General features: G+C 47.3%; 1 protein-coding gene across 1 annotated transcript; it reads left to right on the top strand.

The window, feature by feature from the left end:
- The first annotated feature begins 5,054 nt into the window (after window positions 1-5,054).
- Window positions 5,055-17,306, top strand: LOC149364394 (putative chitinase 10). Its single transcript, XM_089570102.1, has 7 exons — window positions 5,055-5,196; window positions 6,309-6,520; window positions 8,442-8,536; window positions 10,895-11,006; window positions 12,764-12,931; window positions 15,174-15,293; window positions 17,143-17,306. The coding sequence occupies exons 1-7, from the start codon at window positions 5,061-5,063 to the stop codon at window positions 17,269-17,271; spliced, it is 972 nt and encodes a 323-aa protein (XP_089426228.1). The 5' UTR covers window positions 5,055-5,060; the 3' UTR covers window positions 17,272-17,306.
- Window positions 17,307-20,733: the final 3,427 nt, after the last annotated feature.

Here is a 20,733-nt window from a genome sequence, read left to right as displayed (position 1 = left end):
TTTCTTGTTTTTTCCTTTTCACTAAGTGTGCCACTCTTTCCTTCCTTGCACCGCAGGAGCGGACAACAAAGCCAGGACACCCCCAAAGATATATTTGTCGACAAGAAGGGGTAAGCATGCGACATGCGTTAGAGGCATTTTTAAGCATCAGATAGTACGGCGCAGTCAACTGTAAAGTGAGCCTCTTGCTGTGCACGCTTTCCTGGCACCCTGCGTTTCTTGTCGCAACCAGAGCCCGCTGTGGCAGCTCAGCTGCTATGGCGTTCTAGTACGATGGATTTTTAAGTGTGCCGCTCTTTCCTTCCTTGCACCGCAGGAGCGGACAACAAAGCCAGGACACCCCCAAAGATATATTTGTCGACAAGAAGGGGTAAGCATGCGAACGAGTCGAAAGGGGTCAACATACGCATGCGTTAAAGGCATTTTTAAGCATCAGATAGTACGGCGCAGTCAACTGTAAAGTGAGCCTCTTGCTGTGCGCGTTTTCCTGGCATCCCTGTGTTTCTTGTCGCAACCAGAGCCCGCTGTGGCAGCTCAGCGTCTATGGCTTTCTAGTACGATGGAGTTCCATTCATGTCGCTTGAGTCTGTTTGGGCGAGTTGGTTTTCTCATCACCCATAGAACAGCCCGTAGTCAGCACACTTATGTAGCTCTGTAGCGGTACTTGTGTGTGCTGGTTCTTGCCGTCTGCTTCCCTCGTGCTGTTCTACAAGTGCTTTTATGGTGTTCTGCTGCTATGGCGTTCTGCCGTTATGGTGTTCAGCCGCTATGACGTTCTACCGCTATGGCGTTCTGCCGCTATGGCGCTCTGCCGCTATGGCGTTCTGCTGCTCTGGTGAGGGCGGCTTTCTTAGTATATTTCGCCGGGAACGAAATGTAGAAAAGTCTCAGACTTCCGATTTCCTTATTTCACTCCCACCTTCCTGCCTTACCTTACGGTACGGTTCGGGTGTCCACCGAAATGTAAGACAATTACTGCTCCATTTCCTTTTTTTCAAAAACTAATTCTTGGACTTCCGATGGGGCAAAAACAGAGAGAGAGAGGTAACTTTTATTGTAAGCAACGAGACTGGAGCGGATTGTGGGTGAGGTCCTCGGTCCAGCACTCCAGTAGCTTCCGTGATGGCGCCTAGCGCCCCCTGGTCTCCCAGAGCGCCGCTGGCCAGCGTCACCTCCCACTGCACCAGCGCCGCGTTGGGCGACTTTAAGAGGTTGGCTTTAGTTGTGCATTTCCATGTAATGTGTGTTAATGTAGGAATATCACCACACCATGGACATGTATCTGAGTACAATGTATAAAACGTAAAAAACTTAAAATGACCTGAATTGTGCCTCACCTCTAGAATACATGTAATTGACTTAGATCACGACATGAGCGCCTTCTTCTCTTCCCGTATGACTCTCAACTGTTCTTGCGCATGTGGGTAGCGCTGTCACTGGGCAGCAGATGGGCTTGGGCACCAGCGTTCTTGAGTGTTTCTAGTGTTTTCTACTTTTTTCCCGATGGACTCGCCCTTGTGCGTGACCAGGACCCTGCAGATCGGTGTCTCAAAGGACGGCAAACCTCCGGAACCACCGCTAAAACTGACGCCAGCAGAGGCCGTCCTAGCCGGGTACGCGATTTCTTTCTCGCTTGGGTGCGCCAACTAAGTTACAGCTTTTTTCTTTCTTTGCTACTTATTGCACAAAACGATTAATGTTGAAAACTTCACGGCGTTTTGTTATAAGTAGTTTCATTGTCACGTAGTCATGTAACATGCGCAGGATGTTTCGCGTAAAATAACTCAACGTTTCCAAAATACCTGGCACGCAAGTGAAGGTCAAGCATGATTGTTCACGCTCAATGAAGTAGCAGTATAACATTATTTCCTAGCTATGATACGCTAAAGCTCTCCATATTTTTGCATTGCGGCTGCAGACAACAGCTAGCGCACTATCCTAGGCATCCATCACCATCATCTCCAGCATCGGCCACACTAAAATCCACTGCAGGGCCAAATCATCTCCCATTAATCTCCAATTCCAGTGAAATCATATTTCCGGATGAAGAGGAGCCATGGTACCAGCGCAGTGTCAGTATGCCCGAAGAATTCGAAGGAACGACACCGCCGTCATACATCGATGCGTGAGTACCAAAGTTACACGTTTGGGTGTTCCTCTCATAGGCCTCAGTCCCTGTGTTGTTACTAGTATCAGGAATTTGGGAAAAGTGTTTCTAGTTCCCTTGGCTACCACGACGTGGCGCATAGCTTTGAACATTCAAAAATAATGCGTTTACACCATTCGTGATAAGAGTGGCCGAGTGGCATGCAGAACAGAACGTGATAGGCCGCTAGGCTTAGCGGCACTGGCTGGGCGCTGTCCCGAATTCCTGGTAATGAGGTGCAGTTCTTTATTCTCTTGGTGAATGCATAAGGTTGTGGAAGGGTTGCTTGAGTACTTCTGGTGCTCACGGTGAGTTATGCCACTTGAGCGTCCGACCTGTGTGCTGTGCTCGACGCATTCTCTTTCTTTGAGCACGTCATGGTGTCTTCCTGTGAAGGCGGTTACATTCTGACTCTCTCGTTGTGCACAGGTGAACAGTTCACCAAACTGCTTTTGTAGCAATCCTAACATTCTTTTTGGCTCCAGATGCCACTCTTGCCTCTTTTCCGCGGCTTTAACTATGTATGCCAAATACGCAAGTTAAGAAGTGTGTCAAGATACGTGCCTTTAACACTGCCAATAGCTACTTCCACGCCGACCACCCTTTCCGACCCCTCGCTTCAGCCTCCTTCTTCTGACCGCACCAATTCCATTTCAGCATTGCGACTGTAACTGCACGCATCGACAGAACCTACAGCAAACATCGCATCGACAGTAGTTTACTGACTACATTGTGGCCCTTGTGGGTACGTGTATGAAGCGGTTTTCGCGTGATTACCAAAGAGTAGTGTAGATAAATCGGGAAATAGAGATCCTTACAGGCGCCAACGTTCTAAGCGGACTTCTAACTCTTTCTTTGGCCGCCCGAACATTTATTAAGCCTCAGAGTCGAGAGCCACCCCTTCTCTATCGCAGGGAGGAAATGTCAGTGCCGCCGTTCACATACATGGTGTACGCCGTATTCAGCGGCTTCCTCGTGCTGCTCGTGCTCATTGCTGTCCTCGCATACGTTATCTCTCTCTCGTCAAGTGAGTGATTTTTCGTTGCATCAAATTTCGCAATATCTCTTTCGTAAATAAATGCACTTTCTTACCCGTTTTGTCCCCGCATATGTTCTTTATTCCATGCTCGCTTCCTCAGAAGAAAACGTGCCCTATTTATAAGGAGCGTGTCCCTTTCATGACAAGCATTTATTTATGCTGCAAATGGCCGCTAGCTGGTAAAGTGGCTATAAGGATGTCCTAGTCACCCGCGGCTGCGTTTATTCATGGTATGAGTGGTGTCTTATCAAACTTTTGTCAGAAAAATAATGTAACAGTACAAGCGAAAGCATCAGCTGTCGAATGCAGGCGCCTGACTGCAGGTGTGAAAATGTTGATTCGCTGGCAGAGTAATTGTGGCCCATCACCAGTCTCTCTGACCAGCCAGTGACGAAGCACGCCCACGTACGAGCGGCTCCGTAGACTCGGCATCCAGTTCGTCTTCGCCAGCCGTAGCTTCCGAAGTAATGTTCAGTAGTCTGTTGCACGTGCGCTTTCAACCTCCCTCTTCTTCTCAAGGACATCTTGAGGTCATTCGTGAACACATATGTCCCTCGAAAACATACGCAACGGGTGAAAGACATCAGAAATCGACGCATGCCGTTCTAAATAAAGATCTTGATGAACGTTTTTTGGTAAAATGAGTTTACTGTGTACAATCGTAAAATTTTGAGAGGCACGGCCCGCTGCATATGTCGTGTAATCGACTGATATGTGGCATCCTCTGTGTTTATAGCATAGCAACTGCAGCGACAAATCGTATACATCTGTAGGCACGGCAGATGACGTCACTGTATTGGTTTTGCTGGACGCTAGCGAACGCGCTGCTAAATGAGGCCGGAGCAAAGGGAGCGGAACGCAAACTCAGAAGCGGACTCAGAGCCGAGGAGCGCCAGTTGGCGCGGCACCCATCAACCGTTAAATTAATGCCCGCATTGCCTTGTGCCGTCAATACAATGACTGCAACCTTTTTACGACACAGTGCACAGGCTACTTTTGTAATTAATCCCGTGGCAATTTTCCTGTGGTATGCCAAAACCATATACACATGTATTCTTGTGTATTTCTTTAGACATGCACATTTGTGCGTCATTATACTTCTACATTTTACAGGTGACCGTACAACGCGTAAGTGTCTACGCTTCAAACCACGCTCTCTACTCTCGCTGCGTGCATAAAGGACTCGCAATGTTTCACCCTCTCTTAGGCAAAAATGTGAAAGCGATACCTACTCGGCATACCCCTCCCATGCCAGATTGTTTACCGGAGGCCTCCCTAGCCAGCCATGGAGTAGGCCGCCTGAGTCATGTGATCATCCCACGGTGCACATTCCCCTGAGCGGTCTTTTCCCGGCCCACAAGTCCCACATGGGCCGCACAGCCACTCATGGAACACTTTCTGTAACATTTTTGAGTATGCCTACTTCAAGGACACCTTGGTAACATTGTGAATAGCCATGAGGTTAACGCGGAAACCCTGGAGGAGCTCCCCTAAACAGTCTTCACTGTGAAAGTAGTGAATACCGCGAACAATTGGAGCATCCTTCAATATACACCAGTCTGGGGATGGCAGCGTTTTCTGATGGATAATATCTCGCTCATCGCGCCACCCCCGTCGCCCTTCCTTTAATTCCATCCACTACTCTAAAATACACAAGATGGGCACTACACTTGTTTCTGAGGGTTTCACGTATATTCTGTCGAATTAAAACTCACCGCCTGTAAACTAGATGTCCCATCGTATTACTAGCGCAGAGTGTTCAATCCGTACCTTAACACAACCGGATAAGAATTCTTGCATAATTATGCTTGCACGGTGAACGCAGTGCCAACTCCGACGCCAAGTCCCATGGTGCTGTGCTACTTCGATCCGACGATGAGCACGACGTTCTCGCCCCCCTTTACGCGCTCCGATCTGTGCGTCGAGTGCTGCTCCTACCTCATCTACGACGGCCTCGAGGTCGACGTCCAGGGGAACATCAAGCAGAGAACCGGCACCGGAGCGGCGCCTGGTAGGAGTCACGCTGAGAGCGGAGGAATTGTTAGGAACTGGGCCGTTGCTCCTGTAGGACGGCTGCACAGTTGTCTAAATCCTACTCGTTACACTATTTCAAATGCAAATCTGGTCACAAGTGTAGCAACCGTAAGCTAGCTTCTAGAGCTTGGCGACAAGGGCGCCGCCTATGGTCTGAGAAGTCAACTATACTATACGATGGCGCCACGTGATGTTTCTTTCACCGCAGTAATTATGAAGCACTAGGCTGTTTTTGTTCACTGGGATGTCGCGAGTGGCGTAACAGTCAGGTGCCCTACGGGAAGTTTCGCAGTAATTATGAAGCACTAGGCTGTTTTTGTTCACTGGGATGTCGCGAGTGGCGTAACAGTCAGGTGCCCTACGGGAAGTTTCGCAGTGGTTGAGATCAAAAAGATCTTGATTGCAGTAAATAGACGGCGTGGCATTCAGTACAGAGAGCAGGCATAGATGGGAGCTGTAATAATGTGCTTGTACAGACGGACAGAGAGACAGACAGACGGAAAGCAGAGGCGTTTGAGTGACACACCTGTTCCTTCTATGCAACTCCATAGCGAATTCCCGAATGGCCACGCAGTCGGTCTACGATTCGAATACATCGGCACCCTATCAAGCATGCAGTTCATTTCCCATGATAGCCACCAGTGCCGCACTTTTACTGGCCTGCAGTTATTTTTCGGCCTATTTCCCATAGAAAAACGGCCCGTCTATGGAAAAAGCTGTGTCCGTCTGTGGCCTTTTATTATGATCTATACACGCCCAAAGCGGTACTTATTTCCAGCTATAGAAAAATCTATGCCACTAGAGCTACAGCTTCGGAACCATACATATGTTTTTTAGCTGTCTTTAGAAAAGTATATCAGCCTGAATCTACAATTGTAGACAGCCATAAGAAAGGTTTCTAGTTGTTTGGGCCAATTGCCACTAGCCGGCCATAGGCACTGGGTGGAAATATCCGCGTTTTTCCGGTGCCGCGAAAGTCCCGGCCTTTTGAATCCCTGGTTGTTCTGCAACCGGGCGTATTGGGCCGGCACTTCGCTCGTTCCTGGTCACCCGTAATTAAACTGCGCGTAAACCGCCGCTTTCTCGCAGTGGACACCGTCCAGGACTGGCTGGAGCTGAAGCGCGCGACGGACCTGAAGGTGATGTTCGGCCTACGCTTCCAGCCTGCACCTTCCGCGGGTGCGGCGGACCTGCGAGTGGCGCACATCCCCCAGACGTTGCATAGCAGCTACGCAGAGTGGGACGGCGCCGCATTCATCTGGACGACCGTCGACGCTCAAATGGAGGTCGCCTTATACCGGGTGAGCCGCGAAAGTGACTTGTACATGCACACACCCACAGGACCCTCGGAAGACTACAGATTGCCTTAATACCTAACACTGCGCAGTGTGTTTGCGTCGCAGTGAAGGGCGCAGCATTTGTCTTCGTTTCATCGTAACTTCTCATCCCGGCCACACGTTTAGCATCATGAGTAAGAAGGCATTTACCTCGTGCAGATGATGTTCTGCGGGAAATTTTTTAAAGTGGAAGTTACACGAATGGCCTATTCAAAAGAAACTGAAGTACTAATTGCCTTTCAACAACTGCTGCAAGTGGACCGCTTTATGTTCAGCACACAAGAGCCACTACAGTGAATGTGTTTCGTTGCCATGTAAACAAGCTTTCTCGGTGCTTCAAAGGCTTGCGCAAACTTTATCGCTCGTGCAGATCAGCACGTATTTTGTACACTTGCTCTTGGCAGTTTTGCCGTAGGGCCACGCTTTGGGCCGACACTGTCTTTACACGACAGAAAGCCTGCACCCACAAACAAATTGAAATGCCCTTTATCAGAGCTAGCCTAGGCGCACACGTTATTGGTTATAGGCCGGTAAGCGGTTGTTTTACTTTCCGTTCCGCTTAAGGCTTGCGGACCATTCTTGCTGACCCTACAATTTGTAGCCTGTACATAACGGCGGGGAAAAGAATGATCCGATATTTACCACTGTAGTAGTGCGAAATTCAGCGACAGCTGTAGTTACGTGAAATGCCGATGCCTGGCGGAGTTTTCGGTAACTCTGGGCGCTAAACAAGCACGGTTACACAAGGTCGATTTTTCCTCCATCCATATCTATTCATAAGGATATGGGTGGTTCCATTAATCGGAATGTAATGACGTCATGTCATTGTGTCATTATCGGACCAGTCAGGTATTGCCATTCTTACCAGTCAGCGTGTAGCGACATCATGACCTCTTGCGTGACGTCACTCCGTTCTAACCAATCAGCGTGACGCGTTGCACTTGTGTATCACGTCAACGGCACCGACGCCGTATAAACATGAAACTTCGATTAACAGCTGTCGCTGTAAGAAGCTGAGAGCGGGGTCGTAACTTACAATGACGAACTTCTTTAGTTCATGTTTTCTCCTTCGAATCCGCGCGGTGGCTCAATGGTTAGGGCACTCAGCTGCTGAGAACGAAGGCGCGGGTTCAGTACCGGCCGCGGAGGCCGCATATCGATGTACAGGCCCGCGTACTCTGCGACGAAATTGCTCGTTAAATAAAGTCAGGTAGTGAAAAAAAAATCCGGAGCCTTCCACTACGACATCTCTCGTAGACCACGTGTCGCTTTCGGAGATTAACCCATATACGATACCATATCATTTACTCCTTTGGCCAGCTAATCCTTGGAGCCTGAGCTGGCGAATCGCCAGCTTACTGGGCTATCACTTACGGGGCATCAGCCGTAACGTCACAGGCAGCAGCTGGTAATGATAAATGTTTCTCGTTTATGGGGTTTAACGTCTCAAAACGACCCAGAAATTTCGATCACCTGGGGTTCTTTAACGTCCACTGACATCGCACGTACACGAGCCTCTAGCATTTCGCCTCCATCGAATAGCGACCGCCACGGCTGGGTTCGAACTCGTGTCCTTCGGGTCAGCAGCCGAGCACCATAACCACTCAGCCACCGCGGCGACATTAATCATAAAGGGGCGAGAGTGTGTGGGAAGTGGATCACTATTCGTTTCCTCAAATAGCAACCTTCTGGGCACTCTGACGCCGAGTTTAGGTTCAACAGCGTACTTATTTTGTGAGTGCGAAACTCTGTATAAGGAGCGTTTAAATTTGCACCTGCACGAGAACAGCGAACCGACGAAGCGGGCGCTGTAAATAGACGCGGACGTTACACTTGCAGCGAAGGGGTGACGTTATGATACAAATGTGTACTCGTTCTGTTACAGGCGGTGCGCAAGGAGTTCGGCGACGCTGCTTTCAAGATAATAGCCCACATCTCGCCGACTGTCATCTACGCCTACAATTTCACCGCCTTGAAAATGTAGGTCGACGCATGACGCATGCGTTCACTATATCGATTCCCACTTCATGGCAGACTCGCCGGCAGGTGCGAAGCGGTAAAGGATATACACTGTCTTTGGACATCTGGAAAAAAAAATGGCGCACCGTGTTTCACTTGTGTTCCGTAATATATGAGAAGGCATTCAACTTTCCGGGTAGAGGGTGATCAATCCCAAGTTCATTCATTATTTCCTGACGCCCGTGGGTAATCACCAGCCTCGACAGCTGTTCGATATTAAGAAAGCGATTTTGTATCGTTAATCAGCCTTAATCACTAAGGCATTAAGCGCGCGGCACGCGCCTCCTATGTGCACTAGGCATAGCGCTACTTACAGCCACGGAAGCTTGGAATGTTATATGTCACGTGTTTTTGTACAAAAGAATAGCGCTTCATGCCGTATTTTCTGCTTTTTGCCGTATTTTTCTTATGTACAAGTCGACCAAGTATTTCCAAAATCGTGATCTCTGAACTTGGGGCTCGACCTTATCGCAATGATGATGATGATGATTTGGCTATCCCTTTTGCAACGGGTAGGCTCAAGTTTTTAACCCTCGCCGTTATGTTGAAAAAGTGAAAAGAAGAGGAAAGGCATGGACAGAAGCAGTGAGGCGGGAGTATTTTTCTCGGAACTGGCGCCACACTGCGGCAGCGCTGCGAACTATCGGTCCAGACGCATGGCGTCCGTAATCGGCGCAGGCAGCGTGCCGAGCAACGTTGCGCTTGAACGCGGTCGCCACGCCACAAGGATCGGCGCGCGCGGAACCAAGTCGTTTGCCCTGTTCCCTGAGTGGTTTGCACGTGCATTCAGACGTTCTCAGAATTTCGCTAAAAAAATGCATCTTCGGAGCGCTACTACATAATGTTTGCACTTAATGAGATTTAAAAAAAAACGATAGAAGTCCTTATATAAATTTTCTGGCGTACAGCATGAGCACAGGAACTTTTTACGCTCTGGTGGAATAATAATAATAATAAACTTTACCCAAGGAAAATTTACAAAAACTGGTACGGGCAAACCAAAGCCACAGGTGTACTTGTAGGGGGCCGTCCGGCAGAAGTGACAATACAACTACAAGATATATACCGCTCTCAGGTCTTGACAGTGCAATTGTTATCAAACACTGAGCCTATATTTCTGAAAGGGTGATTTGCCTGGAAGTACCTAAGAATAAATATGAGGCGCTGTTCCTTGGAAGTACCTAAGAATAAATATGAGGCGCTGTTCCTTTACAAACATTCGTAAGCCCACAAGACTAAATGGCACATTTAGAGCTCCATTTGGTGATATTGTGGATTTCAATTCACGGAGGGGCGATAGGAGAGCGATATAAAGATTTATTTCAAATTCCATTCATTCTCTTTATTTTCTGCGCTTTGTGTTTGCCCTGTAATCCCTCCCTCTCACTGAATCAGTCAGTCAGACAGGCGGATGTCAAGAATCGAGTATGATCGGACGAAAAGAATTGTGGGATAGCGGCCCTAAATTCATTACATGCCTTTCATCTACTGCTTGCAAACAAGGCGTAGTTAACTGGCGCAAAAAAACAATGCCCGCACGAAGGCGACGACATTATTCTCGCTTTCTGCATGTACGCAAGATAAGGTATCTATATTCATATCTAAAATAACATGTGGTTGATAAATTTTATGAGCGCGAAAAAACATGAAAGAACACAGCTTTATCAGTTAAACCTCAAGCGGTAGTGACTGGCAAATTTCTCTAGCCTGGCAGTATCGCTCGGTTTTGCCTACCTGTAGTGCTGAATGCATAAAAATTGCGATTTTGTCTTTTTTAGTCGTCCTATGTACACACGAGCCTTTATTGCCAATAGCACTTATTTTAAATCCTCTCCATACCGCACGTCGACTGTCTACTCCTCTGTTTCCACTCCGATCTTTTCGAACGCAAGAGAGTGATTTCTTTCTTGTGTCTCGTTTATTCCTTTAAAATTTTAAACCCTCGAGGAAAGATGTTTTCGTTTATGGGGGTTGGACATCTCAAAGCGAATCAGACTATGAAGGACGCCGTAGTGAAGGGCTCCGGAAATTGTAATCGTCTGGGCTTCTTTAAGTGCATTAACATCACACAGTGCACGCGCTTCTAGAATTTCGCCTTCATCGAAATTCGATCGCCGCGGCCGGGATCGAACCCGCATCTTTCGGCTCAGCAGCCGAGTACCATAACTACTGAACTGAACCACCACGGCGGCTAGAAACTGCGCGTATCCGAATTGTTTTGTTTTTTTTTAAGAAAATTGTAAAAATTTGAAATGTTGTGCCAAAGCCAAAGCTAAGCTGAGCTCTCCTGTGATCTCTACTTGCGTCCCTACCGTTCAGATACGCTGACGTCATCGTGGTGGAGACGCATAATTTCGCCGTCCACGGAAGGGCGTACCCGCCGTGCATGTACGAGTCTGGCGGATTCATGGACGTCTCGAGCAAAAATCTGGTGCGTACCACAGTGTCATCTTGAATGTGCTAGTGAGTTGCCCCGCATTTAGTGAAGAGCGACATCGTATATACATCTAACTTTTGAATACGTGTTTTCTTCTTTGTAGTGAGGCGTAAGGCATTATTATACACGGATTACCATGTGGTATCCTCCTAAAGCCGCTAAATAATTTATAATCTAATTTCTTTATCGCGCTGTTTTCGTTTCGGTTTTAACAGCCAAACGCTTGCTATGACGTCAAAGAGAGGTTATTGGTCATGTGAAGCACGAAAAACGGCAATGTAATCGGTGCTTCTACATACGTTGTCATTCCGGCTCTTGAGGACGGCTAGCTTCAGCCCTGTAGTGCATTAAAACGATGAAGCAGCGATTATATCGCAGTTTTTTCATGCCCCACGTGACCTATAACCTCTCTTTGACGTCACAGCCATTGTTCGGCTGTTGAAAACTAAACACCATAACGGAAAAACTCGGTTATAAATTATTTAGCGGTCATAGGAGAATACCACATGGTAATTACTGCATACTAATGTCTTATGCATCATTATAGAGAAGAAAACATGCCACCAAAATTAGGTGCCTATACTCCTTTAATGCTGGTGAATGCGGCGACCATTGTGGATTCGCTTTCTCTCAGCGCCCAGCTGCCCCAGTAAAGCCCACCTTAGAAGAATGGAAGCCATGCACCCATCAAGGTCGTCTCTTGGGAAATGATTTTTCCTAGTCCTCACTTTCGGCACACACAACTTACACGCAGCTTAATACTCGCATAACAAGAGAAACCGGCATGCGGTATATGCAGAGAAGTGGTCACCACGAATCGCATCCTACCCTTAGAAAAATGGTCTATGGACCTCCTGTAGATTTCCTACAAACTCTGTTGCCTTCCTATAGACCTTTCCTGTTGCCTATTCATAGTATATAGACTGCCTATAGAGCGAAGTCTACTGAAAAAATGGGAGAGGACACTTAAGCTAGTGGGTAAGGCTCTCTATTCTGAGAGCCTCGTGGTGACACTTTGAATGCAAGATAACCGCTGGTCCTTAAGGGTAACGGAGTGGATTCCAAGAGAAGGCATGAGTAGCAGCGGGCGGCAGAATGTTAGGTGGGCAGATGAGATTAAGACTGCTGGGGTACGGTGTCCGCAGCTGGCAAAGGACAGGGTTAATGGAGAAACATGGGATAAGCCTTTGGCCTGCAGTTGGCGTTGTAAAGGTGATGATGACTACGATGAACGCATTTTTCTTTTTTCGATTGTTTCAATTCACTTATTGATCAATTACGCACTCTAATTCATGAATCAATTGATCATTTACGCACCTATTGCAGAAGCACATTCGTAGAACATTAACGGAGTTACTTCTTGTAACTCTTCTTGAACTGCATAATTTTTTTTCCCAGGGACAGTTGATAGAAAATACTATCAACAAATAAATATATTTTTCCATATAGAGGCGGCTGAAGAAACGGGAGTCAGAGTAATGGGTGCGGAGGAAGTCAGATGTGGATCGGCGTGTCGGGGCAGAGGTTAAAAAAAGCAAGCTTCTCGCCACTACCATCTTATCTTTTTTTTTTTTGGAGTGAGCTGGTCTTGTGCACCGTTCCCGATTAACACTATACATCCCTTGGACGTCCTGAAGAGTTCTGAACGTCCGCAGGACTTGTAAGGGAGTTTCGATGCCCATTGGAAACTATAGCCCCCGTCTCAATCGCTACGCTCCCTGTTAATGGCGGTCGTCCCTGCTCGTCGGCAGGTTGACGTCCTCAACGAAATCCTGGGTCCCATGCCGCACCTTTTCGGCAAGCTGGTGCCGACCGTGTCGACGGTGGGCAAGAAGTACGTCTTCGCTGACGCCACCAAAGTTGAGGTCGGCGACCTCGTCGACCTGTCCGTCCCGCCCCAGAATGTCCCACTCGCCACCGTAAGACAGTTCATTTGTTCTTTTCGCTTTGTCTCCGTCATTTCAGTTTACACCGAGAGGTGTGTTGGCAACATGCGACAGCTTTAGAAGCTGCTGATGCCTTTACCGGAAGTGGCGCCACTTCCGGTCTTTTGACTTCATTTCACTTTGACCAATCAGCGAATTTTATGGCAGACAACACGCTTTTATCCCGACATGTCCAATATCCTCGGACAAAAATTTTGAAAATTGAAAAACTGTAAGATACTATTATGGAAATATTGAAGGTAGTGATCCATTCTTCTATTCTTCCCATATGTGGCAAAATCTTTGGTTTCTATCGATCGCTTCGAGCAGGTAAGACTGACATATAAAACCAGCGGGGAAAGCCTTTGACGATAACAAAAATATTGATAGAAAAAAAAAAAATGCCAAACTGACGTCGGGTGATCTGCAGATATGTTGAATGTTAGTGAAATCTTACATTGTATAAAAAATTGCGTTCATTAAAGGTTTCCCGCTCAAAAATGCTTTTGCTCGGAATGGTAGGGTATGGATGCTCCTAATGTTATCATTTAATAAATACTGCTTTAGACATTAAATACATAGGTATGCACGGACACACTAGCATCGAATGGGCTTTTGTAGTGTGTCATAATTATCGTGTCCTGCAGTCCGATTCGATTTTTAAACGGAGGTCCCTCACCCGCATTTCGCACTCGCCTTTCTGACACCAAGTCAAAATCCGCTGCCTCAGTTGTGAAGCAAGACGTCCGCGTTACATATATACGCCTCTTGGTATTGACAAAGGGCGCCCTGTCGTGTTGCAGAAGCGTTTTCTTTCGTACATTCAGCGCACATTGAGGTTTTATTTCATGATTTCTTAACTGAATAAACTGCTTGACTGACAGATTAAACCGTTGCGTTCGTCTTAACGCATGCGAATTAAGACGAACAAAGCCGAAGTAGGCGTCCACGTTAAGACGATTATAAGGGTGAACGAGACAGAACATGCGCATTGAATATTCATTATGCAAATGCTAGAAAGTTGTACCAAACCGGCTAAGGAGTACTTAACCTTCTACTTCTGTAATGCTCATTTTGTTACGCGCGGTCTTGCGATCTTCTTTCTTTTTTTTCTTACTCGCATCTTCAGCAGAGCATGCTGGTGTTACTTCTGTTCAGTGCTTGCCTTTAAATTTATTGGCCTACTTTTTTTTTGTTCTGTCCTTTCTTTTCCGCACAGCACTGTTACAATATGTTTTCGTATTACATTTAGTTATAGTACAACATTCTGGATAATGTTACTTGTTCTTCTGTAACTGTTAATGGGGATAGCAACTGCTGACGTGCCACTGTTGCAGCACCGTCGCCGCCCTCTGAGGCCAGAGCCTAGTCAAGAGGACATGTTCTCTCCTTGTGCCCTGCCTCAAGGGCAAGAACTTTGTATTACCTCAATAAACGAACTATAAAAACTTAACGAATTATTATCCTTCTCTCACAGGGGAAAAAAAGGTTCAGCCTTACGAGACCAAGCTTTTATTGACAGCTGTGCCCTAATACGACTAGCATAGCCTTGACAGGAAGACAATATTCTGCAAACGCATTTGTATTTCGTACATGCGCTCTTAACGATAAGCGAAGCCCGACAGGGTTGGGGGTCGAAGGAACAAATCTGCTAAAGAGGCACAGGCTAGGAGCGTGTTATGGAGTCAAGTGCCATGCGCTATCCGAGGAATCACTGACCCGCTGCTAGCCACAGACGGTCTAGTATCAACCAAAACGCCGCGCTCCCTTTGAGGACGCCATGATGGAGCGGTCACTGTCTGATTTCTACATAGCTTTTTCCCCCCCAAGTCCGATCCACCCATTGTCTAAGACGGCAGGGTAGAGCCGATACTAATCATTGCTGCAGCAGCCGGTTGGCGCTCTGCAGACATATCAGACACCTTCAGCATACCATCCACCGTGTTACCGTTGCCGGTACTGGAGTACCGGGAACCCGCCCGCAGCCAATGCGCAGTGACCTCCGCGATCGAAGCGCGCAGCGCGCGCCTGCGTTACGGTCACCGAAGTACGAGGAGGAGCGCCTGCGACCCTCCTGGTACTTCGGTGAGCGTAACACGGTACACGGTATGCTAAAGGTGTCTACCGAATACGAGCGACACTCGTTTAACAACTTATTGTGTCTGTTTGTTGTCTGAGTTCAATGTAATTATGTCTTATACGTGCCCTCTTTCTCTCTGTCTGCCAAAACGCAAAGATTTGTCAAAACAAGGCGGAGTGGACTTTTAAGCTGGAAAATAAAACCAAGTGCGATTCAGCCTTCAACAACAAGAAAGAATGGATTGGTTTCGAGAGCCCGACATCCGTCGTGCTCAAGGTAAACGAACACTGAAGGTGCTCGGAATATTTTCCCTCTTTGTTTCGCTCATATAGACTTTAAACGGGTACATACACAAAATTTCTAACGCGAACAAACGATATGATTTGGTTCATGGGCGTAAAGAGATGCTTTCTATAGCAGGTTTCAGTCGTAGGCGTTAAGTGAACATAGTTTAACAAAATTTTGAATGTTACCAGAGGAGCTTCTTTGATTTACATCTAGTGACGTCAAGGTGCATTTGTCCCAAGTATCATTACTTCACAGATCTCAAGGCAAAGAAAAATGGACACCCAAAAATTAGCACCGGTGGATAGTATTGGGTGTCCATATCTTTTTTTTTTTTTTGCCTTGAAAAAGGCCTTACGGCCCTAGTAATCATGAATATAAGCTCTAAAGAGCAGTGGGCAGTGTTAAGATTAATTACAAACATTTCTGGAGCGCCAGGTCCGGTCGGCCCCAGCGCTGAAGTGCACCATAACGTCACTGTCGACCGGCGAACCTGGACTACCACATTCCTGACCACGTCAGCGTCAGGCAACCACTGGTTGTTCATGTTGTTTCGGTGACGTGACTATAATTAGCGCACATGCACGTCGACGTCACTCGATGCTAGTGAAAATGCTGAGCCGGCTTCTCGGACAACTTCAAAATCACGTTAAATTATGTTCTACACAACGCTGCGACTGAAACTTGCTAGAAGGCGTCTCCTTGCATCCATTAGACCATGCTCGATATCAGCACTCGGCGCTGCGGGCGTCACACATTGAGCCTGCCACGCAGAGATAATGTGTCTGGAGAGTTGCATGCAGCGCTGTCAAAGCCGTAGTAGCAACAGGCCCGTCGAACGACGCATGCTCCGCACTTTATATCGCCTTTCTTCAATACCGCCCTCACTGTGTCTTCCATTTATAAGACACGAACTTTGTACCGCGAACACATTTGGGTATGGACTTCTGTATCGCGCAGCGGCGGGCACGCGAACACTTCTCAATGCTCAGTCACTGCAGAGCTGCACGGAATAAATATAGCTTCCTGGCAGCGCGCCGGCGGAGTGTGGACATCGATGCACATGGCAGGGCTCGGCTGTTCAAAGTGGTCCACTGGCGACATCAGACTTTAATCGGTGGTGATGATGCACGATGGCTGCAGTAATTAAGTTAGTAACTATAATCAGCGCCCACATGAGCGCTGCCATTCGGCTACGAAGGAAAGCTGCACCGATTTCTCGTAATCTTCGCAGTTAAGCAAAAAAATGACCCTGATCTGGAGGTCTTCCTCAGCTGCGAAGATTGTAAGAAAGCTGCTGGTGCGCGAACTACAGTCATGAAGCATTGTTATAGTTTTTATTTGCTGGCTGCTTTAATATAGTTCGGCCCCGTCTTATTGACGCAACCTGTCGCTTTCACTTCAGTGCCAGTAGTTTCTTGGACAGTGTATAGCGACTAAGTCTCTTCACAGCCCGCTTATGCTATGCAGCTTAAGATGACAAGTTACAGCTCACTGTCTGAGCTGTCCGAACATCGGGGCAGATTTAAAACAGATCTAAATGTTGCTATACAGTGGAGCATTTGGTCGCAGAATAGTCGTAAGGCTATAATCCCTCCATTAACTTACAACAACCTCAACACAACTCTCAGAATAGGCTCCATACACATGTAACACTATATATATCATTATCTCTTCCTGTTTCCTCTGCCCTTCCCTTGAAGCTGGAGTGTTTGGCTTTATTCGGACTCTATGGACAACCAATGGGCGCCTATCGGAACAGGCGCTCCTTTTAAATAGGCCCTGTAGCTCTGGCCTCTAATGAAGCTGTCATCTTCATCATTGATTCTTCCTCACGCAGACCGAGCTGGTGAAGAAGAAGAGGTTGCTGGGCATCGCCGTGCTCAACATTGAGCAGGACGACCGCAGCGCCTGCACCCAGGACAGCTGGCCCTACCTGCTGGGCGCAGTGCAGCAAGCCCTGCGCTAGGACACCCACAAAGCACAAGAGGGGTGCACAGTGCATGCAACAGCGATGCACAGCAGCCCTCGTTTTGGATAGCGAAAGCACGCCGCTATACGATGCGGACTTGTGTAATGTGTAGCTTGCCGTTTGGGGAAAGTTGCTGACACAAAGGGGGCCATCAAGGTCCTTGTCCTGGCGCCTAGAAGACGGCGACGCGGTGAAATCAGAAAAAAAGAAGAGAAAACGAAAAATATTACATTAGCCGTCTCAGGGTTCGCGTGTGTGCAGTCACTTCAAGAAATGCAACGCCTGACACGTCTTGTTCCTACAGAGTAACTGTTCTCCATGTCGGACAGACGAAACTACAATATACCGGGTGTTTCAGCGAACACTTATAAAAGTTTCCAAAAATAGGCTTTTTGGAGTAAAAATATGGTTTTTCCGGCATAGTATTACCAGTGCTGGCGGACACTCGAAAACCGATGGATCGTCTTTAGTATAAGCTGGTTAACTGATTTTTAATAATTAACTTTAACTAGTAGAGTTAAGCGCTTAGTTGCACTTAGAAATTTGTAGCCGGTCGTTAGTCATAGCTGTATCAGTTTTTAGAATTTCGAAAACGCGATTACCCTTGGTACTGTGGCTCGACAAAATTCGGCTGTTTCGGCTAGTCACGTGCGCTGGAGCGGTTGCTTTGCCTGCATGCTTTCGAAATGGCTCGTGCGATGCAGCCAGATTTTGTCGTGCCACAGCGGCCAAGGTAATAGCGTTTCCGAAATCTAAAAACTGATATGGCTATTACTGAGTACTAGCCTGGTTCTCTGAAAAAATCTGAGAGCAGCGCCAAGGAATTTTAAGCAATCAATTTTCGCTCCTTCGGGTCAGTATACCAGCCCGCACGACTAAGCTGCACAAGATCCTGAACAGGATTCACAAGCTAAATGTCTGCCAGTCATGCAGCTTGCTCTCCACAATTTGCCCTCAGCGGCTTCTGTTTTGCTACTAGAAAGTTCACTGTCCAGGGCACCTGTTCCTCTTTGATGGTGCACTAAATGTGGTAGTAAGAGGTAGCTTCAGTATGAAAGGGGACAGATAATTTGCATTTAATTAGCGATTAGTTGAGTATAAGACAAAAAAAAAAGTCTTGTTCAACCAACCTCTTCCACATTCGCGGCTTTCGCCCACCTGTAAACCCGTGGTCCTTGTTAAAACGGGTCCTGTCGGTGAAGCACATCGCAAGTACATACTGCGCTCGCTGCCGACAGACCGCTGTCCTCGCGGAACAGCAGAAACGGTAAGCTCCATATAGGCCACTGTCAGCAGCCACTATACGCACGACTTTTGAGGTTAGGTGCTGTGCACGTTTTCAGTCCGTCAAGTGAGAGTAGTAAGCCCACTAGACGGCCTTCATTCACCCATTTTAGCACTTTTCGGGCTACAAAGAACTCGCCATGGCGTGTGCCGCGAAAACCACGAAAGGTTATTTTTGCAATTCTTGTGACGCATTCGTAAGGCGCAATTGATCAGCAGAAGCAGCAGCGTCCTCTCGATGACTGAAAGCCCAGACGGAACTGATGAAATACGCCAGCCTGTTTGTCCGGGATTTAGCCGTCGAAAGTCGTCAGTTCCGCATCTTGATGCAGCGCTTTGTGCATGCGTGTTTACAGTCTGTCACAGTTCCCGTGTCTACCATAAGCGCGTCTCATATCCACCGCACTGAACCGGCACTAAGGACTCGCCGACGCTATTGACGAAATAGCGCAGAATAAAGCAGCTAGAGAAACTCGATCGTTGATAGGCAAGAGATATTTCGAAACAATGGCTTCCAGCGTGGATGGCTGAAATGGCGCAATGTGATAGAGTGCAGCAGATAGCGTGGCTTCGCGTACTGTGAGATCCGCCGGTGCACTTAGTGTAAATGGTCGAGTGCTAAGTCTGCAAATCCCTCACCGTCTGGTCGATCGTGAAAGCGCAAAACAAGGAGGTGGTGAAACTCTGAGACCCCCAAGTGACTACTGTTCTGAGTCTTGTCAACACTGGGACTCAAGGAACTGCCACCCTCTCAGCTGTACACTTGATCGAAGCAATGGTCAGAGCAAAGCAAAACCTCCCAACTCACTACAACTGTCCGGCCAGCAAGCTCCGACACCATGGAGAGGTGCTTATTGCTAGTTTCGCGCCTGACTCTCTCTTCGATTACACACTGCCAAGGCGCTAGTCTGCCCGGAAAAGCTTTCATATATCATAGTTGAAACACTTTAAAAGCACTTCAGTTTTCCATTGCGTCTGTTTACTTTTTTTTCACGCGTCAAAAGAACGTGCACTCGCCTAAAGGCAATGGAGCATATTCAAAACTCCATCTTATGCTAGGGACCCTTTATGCTAGGAACGTACTGAAATCGCAGCATCAGACAATGCCTTTATAATGCAAGTAATTGCAACGGAAAGCAGAAATCGCACCAGCAGCAAAGTGTCTCGAGTGTGCGCTTTCTTCAAAGCCGTTGAAAAAGTGCTCAACAAGTACATTTTGCGTCTGGATGCTCATAACGTTTACTCATGGTAGATAGTTTAAATAAAGTATGCAACACACTAGCAGTGTGCCTGTTTACTCAGCGCCTAATTTTATCTCTTTATCGTTGACCGGCGTTGTTTCTTGCAGCGTTTCAGCAGTGCCAGCTCTTGCGCTGTTTGTGCCGCATCTCTCGCGGAACCACTTCACCACCAAGCGTCAAGTATTTTGAGACGACGACCTCTCTTTTCCATATTTCCACCGCCCTCGTCGTACTCTCTCAGCAGCATGTCCTTCTTTCTACAGCCTCAGAAAAGTTGACGATTCACCGCTGGCAAATTGTGGCACGTCAATAACATAAAACTCCCCAGTGACTGAGAATTCTGAAACCTTCTGGTTATTGGTACATTCGTGTTCCTTGTCCTGCAGGGGCTACGACAAGAAGATGCTTCCCGATGAAGCCGCTCTAATTAAGGTGGGCTCAAAATTTGGATACTGTTTACAACACCGGAGAAATTAAGAGCAATAATATTAGCCGTATTCTCGTACATACTCTGTGCGAGCCATCACAATATTTGCTCGGTTTCGTCCTACAACTATCATAGTAATGTTTCCCTTTGAAAACTTTCAGGTAGAGATAGTGAAGGAGGCTTTAGTGTGATCCTACCTAAATGCAACCTCCTGCGTCTTTCAAGAATTGCCTTATTAGCGGCGATGCGCATGCCTTGATGATCTTGCACTGTGTGCCCTGAGGGTTCACAAACTGAGCCGAAAGCAGGCGCAGAAATGGTCATGAGGTTTTCAAGCGATAAGGACCTTATGCGACAGTGGTAGAAAGACTTTTTATTTCATTAAAGAAACTGCCTCGTGACTTATTTTGCTGCAATTTGTCGCAACAGTCGATAAAGAAAAATGCTACTAGCCCAAATAAACGAAAACCCCTGACATCAGGGACGTGACGACTTCCGCGCCTCCTA

The sequence above is a fragment of the Amblyomma mixtum genome, chromosome 2 (genome assembly GCF_055824585.1).
Source record: "Amblyomma mixtum isolate Tamu chromosome 2, ASM5582458v1, whole genome shotgun sequence".
Taxonomy (NCBI): domain Eukaryota; kingdom Metazoa; phylum Arthropoda; class Arachnida; order Ixodida; family Ixodidae; genus Amblyomma; species Amblyomma mixtum.
The sequence above is the reverse complement of the archived record's forward strand: the minus strand, read 5'-3'. Positions and strand labels throughout refer to the sequence as shown.